General features: G+C 36.8%; 1 protein-coding gene across 1 annotated transcript in view; it reads left to right on the top strand.

Moving 5' to 3' along the window:
* MORC1 (MORC family CW-type zinc finger 1) overlaps positions 1-14,140 on the top strand; it is a 198,474-nt gene that overhangs the window by 14,894 nt on the left and 169,440 nt on the right. The window contains 5 exon segments of the mRNA XM_053564625.1: positions 5,210-5,278; positions 8,588-8,678; positions 9,469-9,577; positions 11,611-11,770; positions 13,628-13,733. Coding sequence (XP_053420600.1) covers positions 5,210-5,278; positions 8,588-8,678; positions 9,469-9,577; positions 11,611-11,770; positions 13,628-13,733 — 535 coding nt within the window.

The following is a 14,140-nucleotide window of genomic DNA, read 5'->3' as shown; positions in this document are numbered from 1 at the left end:
ACTTTATTTGTAGTCAGCAAGTATTTATTTGAGTTATAGTTAATCTCATTACAATATGACACTAATGAAATTAGGTTTGTGATCCAGCTCTGTACCTGTAACACTACCTGGGGAAATGAGAAGTGTGCTCATGTAGTAACACTGCTTCCTTGCCCTGATTCCATCAGCTGTTCCGTAGTGTTGGCTATTGGTCACAGGTGAGAGGATATTGTCCAGAAAGCACAGCCATATCTATATTTAAAAAGCAACTCAGTTTGATTTCTGAGTGTTTAAGATCCTGAGCCAGAGGAGTCCTTATGGTTTATGAGGGAGGTAGACATGGACCACTTGAGATGATTGAGGAAATAATAAATTATGTTCTTGCTCCCATCTACTCCCTATAGAGGTTCTGAAAAGTTTGAGAAATAAACAAAAGAGTCAGCCTTTATTACTGATAAAGGTGGGGTGGAATATGTAGCTTAGTGTGAGAGAGCAAGTGGACTCGCTGATCAGATTCCAGGATCAGCCTACTCCCCTGCCTTATGGAATCAAGCTTCCCCTGTAAACTCGTCTGCCTTCAGGAGGAGGGGGCAAAACTCAAGCTCTTTGCAGGAGGCTCGTTCTCAAGAGGAAAATGAAGACACTGAACTGAGCCTCCCCCATTTATTCTTCCAGAGATTACCAGGTAGGTGGGTGAGATCACCTTCACAGGGAGAAAGTGAGCAAAGGAACATAGTAGGGCCTCTGTAGTGGAGAACAAGTCATCTTTTATATCTGATTATATGTGCAAAATCAGATACGTGCTCTGGTCTAGGGGAGACTCAAAATGTGGGAACACACAGAAGCAATTACGCCTCACATTCAGAAGGTAGGCCTTGAAATATAGATATGATTTTGATCAAATAATCTAGGAAGAAAAGAATATTTCTGTCTAAAGAATTATTATGAGAAAAAGAGTGTAGGTAGACTAGTTCAGAGATTCATTCATTTATTGAAGAATAATTATTCTAGGTGCTGGAAATAGAGCATTGAGCAAAATGTTAAAGTCTGTGCTCCGTGGAACATGCATTCTACAGACAGAATATAGATGGATATAGAGAGATAGATAATAAAGACACAAACAAATAATATACCAGGCAATGGTAAATGCTAAAAGAAAAAAAATAAAGCAGAACAGAGAACTATGGTCAGAGTTTATACAATTTTTCCGGAGGTGGTCCAGGAAGGTTTTTCTACATAGGTGATAATACCAGCAAAGACCTGAATAATGTGAGAGTGAGCAAAGTAGATTCCTGGAGAAAAAGCACTCAGGGAACAAGGACGAAGTTGAGTTGACTAGCGTTGAGTGTTAGAGCCAAATGGATGAGTATCTTAAATTTTTGAGTTTTTTTCCTGTAGTCAGTGGGCCACAGAAGAAATTTGAGCAATAGCATTCCCCTAAGTAGACTTGTCTTCTTTTTCATTTTTAGAAGATACTCTAGTACAGTGGTTCTCAACCTTCCTAATGTTGCGACCCTTTAATAGAGTTCCTCATGTTGTGGTGATCCCTCAACCATAAAACTATTTTCATTGCTACTTCATAACTGTAATTTTGCTACTGTTGTGAATCGTAATGTAAATATCTGATATGCAGGATGTATTGAGGCAACCCCTGTGAAAGGGTTGTTCGACTCCCAAAGGGGTCTCAACCCACAGGTTGAGAAATGCTGCTCTAGCAGTAGCATGCAAGGTAGTCTGGAGAAGTGCAGGGGTAGTAGGAAGGTGTGACTGTGGGAATTACCTAAATGTGAACTTTCATCAGAATTTGAACTAGGCCAATGGTCCTAGAAGTGGAGAAGGAAGAACAGATGTAACGTGCATTTCATTCAGAGCACATTCATTATTGACAGAGGGTTGAGAAGGCTCACGTGGAATTGCCAAGCACAATAAATGTAATCAGAACCCATATGTTATATTTTTGGGGGTGTTTACTGGATGCCAGCAGTGCATAAGAGTGCTCATTTCACCCCACTTTCTCCAAGCACTTAGTGTTATCATAAACAAAGTGGGATCTTGCGCAATTTGAGATGGAAGTAGCACTTCTTTCTTGACATTATGTGTATTTTGTGAAAAAATAAACTTATGGTTTTTGATTTTAAATCACCTATTTTTATCATAACTTTTTTTTTATTACAGCAAACCATCATATGGCTATCAACCTAGCAAATTGATTTTCTTAAAAAAAGAATAAAAAAGGCAGGGTCAGCACTTAAGCATCAGAGAATTGTTCTGGGGCTGCATCGTTAATGTAAGACTGGACAAATTGTCAGATGATTTACTGAGGTCTTGTATTACTGTCCAGTCTTAAATTTCCTTCAAGTAATTTAAGGGCAATGAAATTCAAACTAAATATGTTTCACCATGTGTTTTATATGTCTATGTGTATTAGTTTTAGTAAATATGGATAGGGATTCAACACATTTTTTTTAGTGCTTACCAAAGGCCAGGCAGTGTGTACATAGTGCTCACTTTTAAGGAATTGGCATTTTTGTATGTCGCTCTTGCAAAATGTAGTATGGATCTGCCCTTTTGTGTGTAGAGGGCACATAGCTTTCATTATCTCCCTGAGATTGGCTGTGTACCCACAAAATGTAAGAACTATTGAGCTGAAAGAGAAATAGATACATCAACAGGTGTTTTAATATACTATGAAGGTGGGAAAACACAGACTAGAAAGCAAACATTAGTCATGGGCACCTTCCTAATGATGTAGAAAGATTAGGAAAGCTCCCTAGAAGAAGTCTTTTGTTCTGTGTGTGTGTGTGTGTTTTAAGAAGTCTTATATGAACTAACCTAAAGGGAAAATAGGCATTTACTTGGAAAGCTGTTGTGGAAAGGGTGAAGGGGCAGTGTTTGCAGTGGTTTGAATCTGGAAGTAACATAGAAAACATGTTTGCCATATTCGAGATTAGTTCAAAGGAAGTGTATGTGTGGGAGTGGAAGGTGGCAGACGGGCTGGTGAGGGGAAGGTAAGAGTTACCATGAAAGCAGTGGGAAGCCTTGGACGGTTTTTAGGTGGAGAGCAACAAAATGCACAGCTGGTGAATCTTTTGCATCTTTTGCAAAATGAATCTGATGCATCTTTTTATTTTAGAGAGAGTAAGAAGGTAGGGAGCTATTGCTGCAATCCAGAAAAGAGATGATGGTTTCCTGAAACGCTGAAAGTGAGACTAGAGAAAGTGGCCAAACGAGAGAGTTATTAAGGAAGTGCAATTGAGAGGGCCAGATGGTAGTCTATGTATAGGATGAGGGAATGGGGAACATGATGATAATCCTGAGGTTTGGACTTGGACAGTCAAAGTCTAATAGCAGAGTAAAGTCATTTATCGGACAGGAACCACAAGAAGGAGGTGTATGTCTGGTAAGGGAGGAGGTGTTTGTTTTGTTTTGTATATGTATAATTAATAGGTGATAAAATCTTTTTGAAATTTTATAGTTTTAAAGAAATTGAAATAATGTTAGATTTCAAGGTGGATAACAGAAAATACTAAATTTTGAGCTTCAGTTATTTGTGTCTAATCCCTGATACAGATTTACCAAAAAAGGAGTTACTATAGTATGTATCTATTAGGCATATTGGGTCTTTCTCATCCATTCACTGAAGGAATATTCTTTCTGTCAGCTCCTTAGATAAGAAATACATGCGAGAACTGTAAAATCAGCATAGCTACTGTGCAGGGGTGCCTGAGGTGAGACTGGTCTTATATCAGGTGGTTCCCAATCCTGGACGAACATAAGAATAAACCGAAGGAGCTTTTAGAAAGAAATTCCAATTCCTGAGCCCCGTAATTAGAATTTTCCCACCTGATTTGAATGTGCACCTGAGATTGAGAATTACTGAGTTACACAGAGAACTCAACAAGAATTGGATCCCCTTCATTAAGTAGAGAAATGTCAGTCATACTTAGAGCAAGTACGTTAAGTGGGGAGGAATATTCTGACACAGAGGTTGAGTAAGCATAATAGAGGACTGAGTAGACAGAAGGAACTGGGAAAATGAGATGGCAGGGCAGATCCAAAGGCTTATAGACAAAGAAGAATAATAAATTAGAGAAAGGGATTAGAAGTGGGCACATGGCCATAAAATTATGAACCCAAAAGGTTAGGTATGTCTTTTAGATATTTATTCATGGGCTATCTTGAACATCATTTAATTTTTAAAAAATGAATTCTAGGTGACCTTTGAGCACAGAGATTGACTTAACAAATGTGCTGGAAATGAATCTTTGGAGACAGAAGGCAGATGGGTAATGGCCTGGGGATGAAGTGGGAGTGATGGAAGGAGCAAAAGGGAGGGATTTCAGAGGGTCAGAGGAAAAATTTGGGGTGATAGATGTTTTTTCACTGCCTTAATTGTGGCAATGATTTCACAGGTATGTTTATACATGTATGTGTTAAAATTTTTCAAATTGTACGTTTTAAGAACGTGGGTTTAATGTGAATAAATTACTCCTCAGTAATGCTATCATTACAAAAAGAGAGAAATGTGTTAGGACTCGTATATCCAACTATGAAAATCATTTCTGGAGCCGGTTTACAAACTGCACACTAAAATTTTAGTCTTATTAGTTGTAGTCACCCATTTAACATTTTTTTAACCCAAAGATTATGTTATATAATGTAATAGTATCTCTTAATCATCAAAATTGGTTTCAAATAACTTAGCCATTTTCAAAAATTAAATGTATCTTCAAGAGAGAAATATTTTCTGCCATGAAGAAATAGAAATAACTCTTATGGGAATTCACTACTTAGAATGGAGACTGATGAATATAATAAGAATGGCCTAGATTTATTTTAGAATCAGTGGCTTTGGTAGAAGGGCACAGAGGTCCATCAGTTTGATAGGGGTTCCTGGGGTGACATCATCATCTACCTTTTCCCCGCTCCTAGAGAGGAAATAAAGTTTCAAGGGCCAGTCCAGTTCCAGAGCGGAGCATATCTTGCTGTATATTTATTAACGTGTAGATGTTTTATGTTAATGTACGGCCTTTTTGTTGTATGATTGTCTTTCCCCTGCAGTTTCTTATCAAGTTGTAGCCAAGACACCATTCTGAGCTCCATCATTGTGCCATAACTCCGTCACTCCATGACTGCATTTGAGGAAGACAAATAATTATATGAGCAGCATGACTTTCTAACGAACAAATTAAGCCTGATATTTATTAGTAATAACTACTTTCTGTTACAGTGGATAATGAAACCCTGCAGGGTGGATTCATGTTGTGTTTCCTGGATGATGGATGTGGCATGAGCCCTGGTAAGTTAATTATCTAGATATCTAACTGGCTATTATAGGAAACAGTCTGAAAACCGGTAAATTAAATAAAAATAAATTTAGCTATCTATGCAAAAACAGGTATGGAGCTCTTAGGGAAAATAAACTTAACTTATTGTTGAACTTTTTAGGTTTAAATATTTCAGCTGGCAGAGTAAATTTATTGTAACGATCTAAATCAGGACAAAAAGTGAATATAAATAAATATTACCAGAAAAATGAAAGGTAAATGGTACTGTCTCTAAGAAAAAACGCATCTAGGAATGAAAGGAAAACAGAATACTGATAGGACTCTGAGATTATTTTAGCTCATTCTTTAAGTATAGCTCTCAAGCGCCCTGAGGCATTTTCCTATGCCTTTAGGCTATTTTTAATTTTCTGCTATAACCTTGAGGTAGAAGTTACCTCTTCTTGTTTTTAGCAGTTTGCTTTTTCTCTGCATGTTCAAAGGTTTAGTTGCTTTAAATGAATGTTCTCATCATAACAGTTACATCTACAATATATTTCATGACTTACTTTTATGTATTCAAGGTTAGCCCAAGCTGGCACATAATAGGGGTACACAGTATCTGTGTTGTGGAATTGAAATGTCCCATTTGATAAAATCTTTGAGATGTTTTAGATATTATATTTCTGAATTCTTAAGTTTAAAATATGGTGGCAGAATTCAAGTAATATGGAATTGCCCTGGTCAGTTCCCGAGGAAGGGTTATCATCAGTATCATATATTGATATGCTGATTATAAGCTGAAAATACAAAGTAAATCAGTTATCTTCTTCTGGCTCTGAAATACCCCCTTGATCTGAATTGTCAAAGAATATTTATTAGCAAGTTTAGAAAATACTCCATTATCCCACCAAGTTCTTGTTCTGACTTTGGACCATTTTGATTTTTCCAGGTCATTTTTTTTTTTTTTTTTTATTGTTTGGAATTCATTGCAAGTACAAAGAATTAGGTTACACTGATTGCGTTTATTAGATAAAGTCCCTCTTATAGTTGTCTCCAGTCCCAAGAGGTGTGCAGTATACTGTGACCTCCATCCCCCTCTCTCGTTCCCTTTCTCCCAGCTACCCCATTCCTCTACCTTACCCCTATATTCTTGCTTCTCCATACTTGTGATGCTTTACTAAGAAGAATGTGTTCCACCTCTATCCAAGTTAATACAAACGATGTAAAGTCTCCATCTTTTTTAATAGCTGAATAGTATTCCATGGTATACATATACCACAGCCTGTTAACCCATTCCTGGGTTGGTGGACATTTAGGTTGTTGCCATGTTTTGGTGATTGTAAATTGAGCTGTGATATACAGTCTAGTGCAGATGTCCTTATGATAAGATGATTTTTTTCTTCTGGGTAGATGCCTAGTAATGGGATTGCAGGATCAAATGGGAGGTCACTTTGAGGATTCTCCATATTTTCTTCCAAAAAGGTTGTATTAGTATTTCCAGGTCATTTTGATTAAAAGTATTGTTGGTCTTTCAGTGTTTAACTAAATGAGAAAGAAAAGAGTTATAAGAAAACTATGCTGGAAAAAAGTCTCATTTTTTACTTCTAGCCAGAATATGTTTATTTCCCTGAATTCTTAAAATAAATGACAATATATGTGATATATTTTAGGAAATTCCTTATGAAAATAAGCAACTCCTTTTATATGGCTTATGGACAAAAGACCTAAGTACAGACAAGTGATGAATATTCAGGCCTTCAGAAAGATCTCACAGTACTAGATTTATATAGTAGTATTAAAACAAAGCACACTATTATTAAGAAAACAATTCTTAATTAGCATTGGAAATAAAGTAGTGATGTTGTAGGAAGACGAAGTCCAATGGAAAGAAAGAACACCCAAACACCGTATTTAAAAGAAGAAGGATTTTATTCCAGCTGGTGAAGCGATGGCAGACTAGAGTCCAAAATGTCTATGCTCCCGACTGGTTTAGTCTTTTCCCTTTTGTCTCCAGTCAAAAGTAACAGCCCACAGATACCTTTCTCATTGTTCAGTTTGAATCAAGCTGGAGAGGCGGGCTTGGGCTTTAACGGAACCTTGGGCTTTTACAGAAGCAGAAGCAAGCTTTAGTTTCCAGGTCCCAGGAAGTTAAGTTTCTACAGATTCCTAAGAGCTGAGTCACCACGGAGAGGACCTTGCTGGTGTGTCCTTGGGGCCTCGTTGAGAAGACTTCTGTTCTCTCAGACCTCACTTTTCCTGGGTATCCTCTCTTAGTGATAAGTAGGATGAAGAGTTTATCTGATATTCAAGCTGAGTTAGATCAGTCTTGGCTCATAGAAGATGACTGCAGTGATTTCAGTTTTGTTCATGTATTTTTTATATCCAGCCTTGCCCCATTACATTCCATTCCCACACAGCATCATGAGTTTTTTCTTTTAATGTAAGCCTTATCAGATATCATTCTTCTTGTCAAAAGTTCAGTGGTTTCCCACTGCTTAACAATAAAATTCATACTACTAGTGTCTCTTCCAAGGTCTTGTGTTATTTATCCCCATAGCCCTCTGTTTTTTTTTGCCCACTTCCTTGCTTATAATGCCGTAGCTACCCCTGGCTGGCCTTTCATTATTTGAATCTCACTTCAGATGTTAATCTTCTGAAACGGGCCTTCTCTGATCATTTTGTCTGCAGGCTATTCTCTATCAAATTGCCCTGGTTTTGTTTTCTTTGCTTAATACTCTTAGAAATTATCTAATTAGTTTACCTCTTTACTCTGTTTTATCTACATGACAAAATGTCATTGAAGACAGGGGCCATGACCAGCTTATTCAGTGTTTTATCTCCATCCTCAGAACATCTATCTGATCTCCTTCAATATATAGTTATTTCTCTGTATCTGTGGGGAATTGGACCCAAGACCTCCCTTGGATACCAAAATCCATGGTTATTTAAGTCTCTGATATAAAATTGCATGGTATTTGCATATAACTTACTCATATCCCTCTTTGTGCTTTAAATCATCTCTAGATGCCCCATAATACCTAATGCAACATAAAGGCTATGTAAATAGTTGTTATACTTTATCATTTAGGGAATAATGAAAAAAGTATGTATATACAGACTTTGTATAGATGCAATTTTTTAAAAACATTTTCATTACAAGATTGATTGAATCTATGAATGTGAAACCCATAATATGGAGAGCTGACTGTGATATCATTAAGAAATCTTGATAACTGTGGACTTGTCCTAATGTCCAGAGATAAGTGAGAAGTTTTGACGACTGAACCTCAGGCCATTGTCAGAGACTCTTTCTAACCACCTTAAATCTTTGTCAATTGCAGAGGAAGCTTCAGACATCATTTACTTTGGAGCATCCAAAAAACGTCTGTCTACCTTGAAGTTTATTGGGCAATATGGCAATGGTCTTAAAAGGTGAGCATCATTTTTTTCCCTCAAAGCATATATTATCGAAACTCGAAGAATACATAGAATGATACAAGCATGTAAAGATTTTTAAAAATTATAAATTTTGGGAGGTATTCCTTCCTGCCTTGTTTTTTTTTTTTTTTTTGAGACAGAGTATCACTCTGTTGCCCTGTGCCATGATGTCATAGCTCATAGCAACCTCTAACTGTTGGGCTTAAGCAATCTTCTTCCCTTAGACTTGAAATATTACCAACACATGGAAAAACTACTCAAGGTAATGGATACCTCCAACACCCTGATTTGATCACTACACATTCAATGCATGCAAACAATAAACGTACCCCATAAAAATATAAAACACTATGTATGGATAAAATAAAAACATATACCTCTGAATGTTAGAGCTTTGTTGTGTCTCTATGTTCTGTTGTTTCTCAAAGCACATTTTAGCATAGGTGTTATGTCCGCAATTTATTTTTTAAGTGTACTGCATTGAAATTTGAGGACATGAGGCTTACCTGTGCAGCTCTACTGGGGTCCAGCAATTGTTCTTCGTGCCTTAGGTGGACCTTGTCCTTAGCAACCATGTCTCAAGAGAGAGTATGGTGCTAGATCAATTCAAATTCCTCTGCTCTGCTTTGAGAAAAAAAAAAAATGCTTGTGCCCTTTTGGTGATGGATCAGCAAAATGGGTTGTCAAAAAGGACATCCTATTACAGCACATCGTAACAGTCCCCATGTTTCTTTGTTTTTTTTAGTGTTTGAGATATAAAACATTATGTTCTTTTCTAATGCAGTGGGTCTATGAGAATTGGAAAAGACTTCATTCTTTTTACGAAGAAGGAAGAAACAATGACCTGTGTATTTTTTTCTCAGACATTCTGTGAGAGAGAAGGTCTTAATGAGGTAAGATTTGAGGTTTCCTTTCCATTCCCACAGCGGTGGTGTTGCGTTTATTTACCACCTCAGGTGGTGAAATCTATCATGAGTTCTTTCTAATAGGATTTAGAAGTTTAGAAGTATGTTTGGTAATGGAGAGAAAGGTGAATTCCAGAAGAAAACTCCATTTGCTAATCCAGAGGCATTTTATTTATTTGAAATGCCTGAGTTTTACTATTAGGGATGTCAGTTATAATTCAGTATAACAGATACTTGTTGAGGACCTACCGTGTGCCTAGTACTGGATAAACTGCAGAAGGTAGAAAACAAGCAGATCATGTGACAATCAAAGGTTTTCATCTTTGTCACAAAATAAGGCAGACACATATGAATTGGATAAATAATAAAACGGGAGTGTTTAAAAAGAATGCTGTTCCATGAGTCTGTGTGGCTACTTTACCAAATTGTCAAAATCAGTGATATGGATGGAGAGATTACTGAGAGCCTCACATGTCCAGTGAGGGTGCATTTGCAGCTGGAAAGCTGGGTACATGGCGAGAAGTGGCCCTAGAAAGTCCCAGGCCTGGAGGTATGTGTGGGGTTTGAAGGACAGTGTGGAGTGTGAGTAGCCAAGAGGAGTGGGGGTAGGTGACAGGAGCAGTCTGTAGGCAACAAATAGTTGAATGAGAGCCTGGTATGAGAAAAAGTGATGCTTTACACATTCGCATGGCATTCTCTGTGTGTAAAGGGTGTGGAAAAATGGGCTAATGCTGAATTACAGGTTTCCTAAGTGGGCCAATCCCTTGCTTTTCCTCTTTTTCTCTTTTTAATATTCTTTTCATTTTACTTGCACTCAGAATCCTAGGATACCTTTTTTTTTCTACCAGCAGCAACCACCTCTTATTTTTATTTCCACAGAGGCAACCTCTCACAGCAATATAAGCCTATTCTGTTGATACTTAACCTGTATACCTCCAAGTAGCATGCTTATGTTGCTCTTTCTTGATGTTATTTAGACATTATCTATTACCTTCTTACTATAAAAGAGGATTTATCTATCTTTTTTCTTTGATCCTGTCATTTGTATGTAGTCTTCCAATCTCCCACCCTCAATAAGCTCTGTTGTGTAATTTTTGTTATGCCAATATTCAGGATTTACATTTAAGAATATATAAATACTGCTCACCTTGTACCATTATTTTTCCCATTCATGCACAACTTTTTAATATTTCCTTTGCAATTCATGCTGTTTAGTTTTGTGTTGACTGTTGCTGAATATTTGCTTGGCCACACTCCTGCTTTCGTGGTTGATGTTCAGCTGTCATCCTGGGGTCTGCCCTTGTTGTCGTCCTTGCAATTCCCTTCTCCTCTTACATGGCAGATCTCATATCCTTTTTTTTTTTTTTTTTGAGACACAGTCTTGCTCTGTCACTTTGGGTAGAATGTCGTGGCATTAGTAGCTCACAGCAACCTCAAACTTCTGGGCTCAAGTGATCCTCTTGCCTCAGTCTCCCAAAACTAGCCTGGCTAGTTTTTTTATTATTAGTAGAGATGAGGTTTTCACTCATGGTCAGGCTGGTCTCAAATTCCTGAGCTCAAGGGATCCACCTGCCTGGACCTCCAAGAGTGGTAGGATTACAGGTGTGAGCCAGGTGTTCCAGGCCAGTCTCTGAGCCTTTCAGGGGAGGGATTCTGAAATGTAAATCAGACTGGCTCTTTTCTTTTTTTGGCATGGATTTTGAATTTCTTTTTAAGTTTGTGCTGTCATATGCTTTTCAACTTCTAAAATACTGATTCTGTTTCCTCTGCCATTCTGCCCATCTCTCAAGAGGAAGCTGAAGTACACTCCATCTGTCCCCACATTCCACAATGAAGTATTTTTAAAATCTTGTATGTACACATTTGTTTTGTGTCTCTTATACAACTAGAATACAGGAGGAAAATAAACTTTTAAGTTTATATTTTGTAATTTGGATGAAGAGTGGAATGAATTAGGATTAGACAAAATAATGATGTTTTGTGCGTGTTCTATAATAAATTGATGTGTATTTTTTTGGTAGGTGGTAGTTCCAATGCCTTCATGGTTAACAAAAACCAAAGAATCTGTCACTGATGATCTCCAGAAATTCTCAACAGAATTGTCTATAATTTATAAATACTCTCCATTTAAAACTGAAGCTGAATTGATGCAACAATTTGATGTAATCTATGGAAAATGTGGTAAGATCATCAAAACTCTGCAATGTCAGTAAAAGTTTGTTTTCAGTGTTTTATGAAAGACAACTTTACATATGGTTTCATATTTTTTGTTCTAATAATCTCATGTGGAATCTCACATGGGGACAGTTATTCATTTTATCCACATGAGCTTTGTCTTAAGAGAATCCAAATGTGAGTTACCGTAAATCTCTGACACTAGGAGAGAGTTTTCTACTTACGTGAGCTTGGTGGACTGGAAGAGAGAAGGATGATAGAGGCTCTGCCACAGGGACAAAACAGTCCCTCTATCAGATAGCAAGGTTAGGAGCCACTTAACTTTGGAGTTAAGCATCTGAGATAAGGTGATCTCAGGCTTATCAGCAAGTTAGCGACTTACAAAATAATGAGTCCATGTTTCTGTTGCAGACATTTTTTGCCAGATTAAAATATTTTCCCCCCATTCTTTCCACCTCCATCAGTTTTCTGTTTAACATGTAGAATGTACTGTTGTCTAGTGACATTTTCCAGTGCCAATCTTTTTCCCCATATCCACCATTTTTCATATCTAGAAACACAAAGAAGTCTATGCTTTAGAGAAAGCTATGTGAATTATAATTTTTGTAACTCTTTGATTTATATAATATTTATAATAAAAATTTGAACAATGTTTCTGACTTATTTTACTTCCAAAATTTCTTCTCTTGCCTGTGGCATTTTATTTAAGAGTGATGTATAAAGTCATCTCTTTCTCATTGTCATAGAGGAAAAATAGTGACACATAAATATGTGTTATATTGACATATACACTATGAATTTTAAGGACAGTTAATGTAATCTCTCAATTGACTTCTAAAATTGTGAAATACATAAATACTAATGAAGGGTTTCCTATTTCTTGAGTAATTTCCCAAATGCTTTAAAAAAAATTATTTAATTCTTAGAACACCTCTGTGTGTTAGGTTTCCCATGAGCTCTATTGTATATATATTAGAAAAATTAGGTTTTAAAAGGTTAGCAGACTTACCTGAGGTCACTGCACTAGTAAATGATTGATCTAAGATTTAGACACAGGCATTTAGGCTTCAAAGTCAAAGTTTTTAGACATTGTGCAATTCTTCCTTTTGTTTAAAGACTATTAAAGAAAGTATAATTAGTTGTCCTTTTTTCTGACAACCCTGTTTGTCTTCAGGTTATAATCAATTTTGTAGATGATTTGGACTTTTTTGTTAACAATGCTCAGAGCAGGGGTTAGCAAATTATGGTCATAGGTCAAATGTGACCTGTTTTTGTAAGTAAGATTTTATTGAAACACAGCCACACTCATTCATTTATGTATTCTTTATGGCTGCTTTCATGTTACAATGGCATAGCTGAGTTATGAGTAGTTGCAACAGAGATTGTAAGGCCTGGAAGCCTGAAATATCTACCATCAGGGCCTTTACAGAAAAATCTACCAAAACCTGCTGTGAAGTCTAAAAACAAGACTTTATACAGATTTTTAGAACTCATCTTTGTTCTTATATGTATTGATTTCAGTTCTACCAATGAGATCTTTATCTATAATACGAGCTTGGCTCAGCCTCATAACAAATTTCATATGCCGAAGTTAAGAATCCATATTGAAAGACTTACAGAGAATCGAATCATAATAAGAGGCACCATATTGTAGAAATTCAACACTTTTTGGCATAGAGTGGGATTTTCTGTAAGACATGTATCTTGGCTTGTATAAAGACTTACCCAAACGTATTACTTACTGAAGGAAAAAGGAGAGTTCAGTCCATAGCCAACTCAATTCCTTATATGAGACAATCACACAAAGACTAGTATTTAATGTATTTAAGATACTGACAAGTCAAACATCTATTTTCCTGCCAGGCACTTTGCTGGTTATTTATAACATGAAGCTTCTGCTTGGTGGAGAACCAGAGTTGGATGTTACAACTGACAAGGAAGATATACTGATAACAGGGGCTCCTGAGGAGTGAGTATGCGTGTGTTTGGTAGGGTGTCTCTCAACAATGTCAGTGAGTCGGAGTTAGGAGCTGGCATGCTAGTTGGAACCACTTGAAATAAGACTTCTAAAGTTCTCTCATACCATTACCCCTGTTTTACAGATTTTAAAACTGAAAAAAAAACTCAGAGTTTATTATTCATTGTAGATCATTAAAAATGGATAAACATTAGGATAGTATGAAGCAGAAAGGAACAAGACCAAAATGGCATTATCTGTCCAGAGTGGCCCTATGAACTGCTTATTTTCAGTTTATAAATAAATAAATAAATTTACACATTCATTCTTCTTGGCTATGAGGAATACACAAAAAACAAATGAGCATGTGCTGAGAGGTCTGTGTAAAAAAGTGTGGAGAAAGAATGAAATAGTGACAA

Source organism: Nycticebus coucang, chromosome 16, assembly GCF_027406575.1.
Source record: "Nycticebus coucang isolate mNycCou1 chromosome 16, mNycCou1.pri, whole genome shotgun sequence".
NCBI classification, from domain to species: Eukaryota; Metazoa; Chordata; class Mammalia; order Primates; family Lorisidae; genus Nycticebus; species Nycticebus coucang.
Note: the sequence above shows the minus strand (reverse complement) of the source record. Positions and strands in the feature narration are given on the sequence as shown.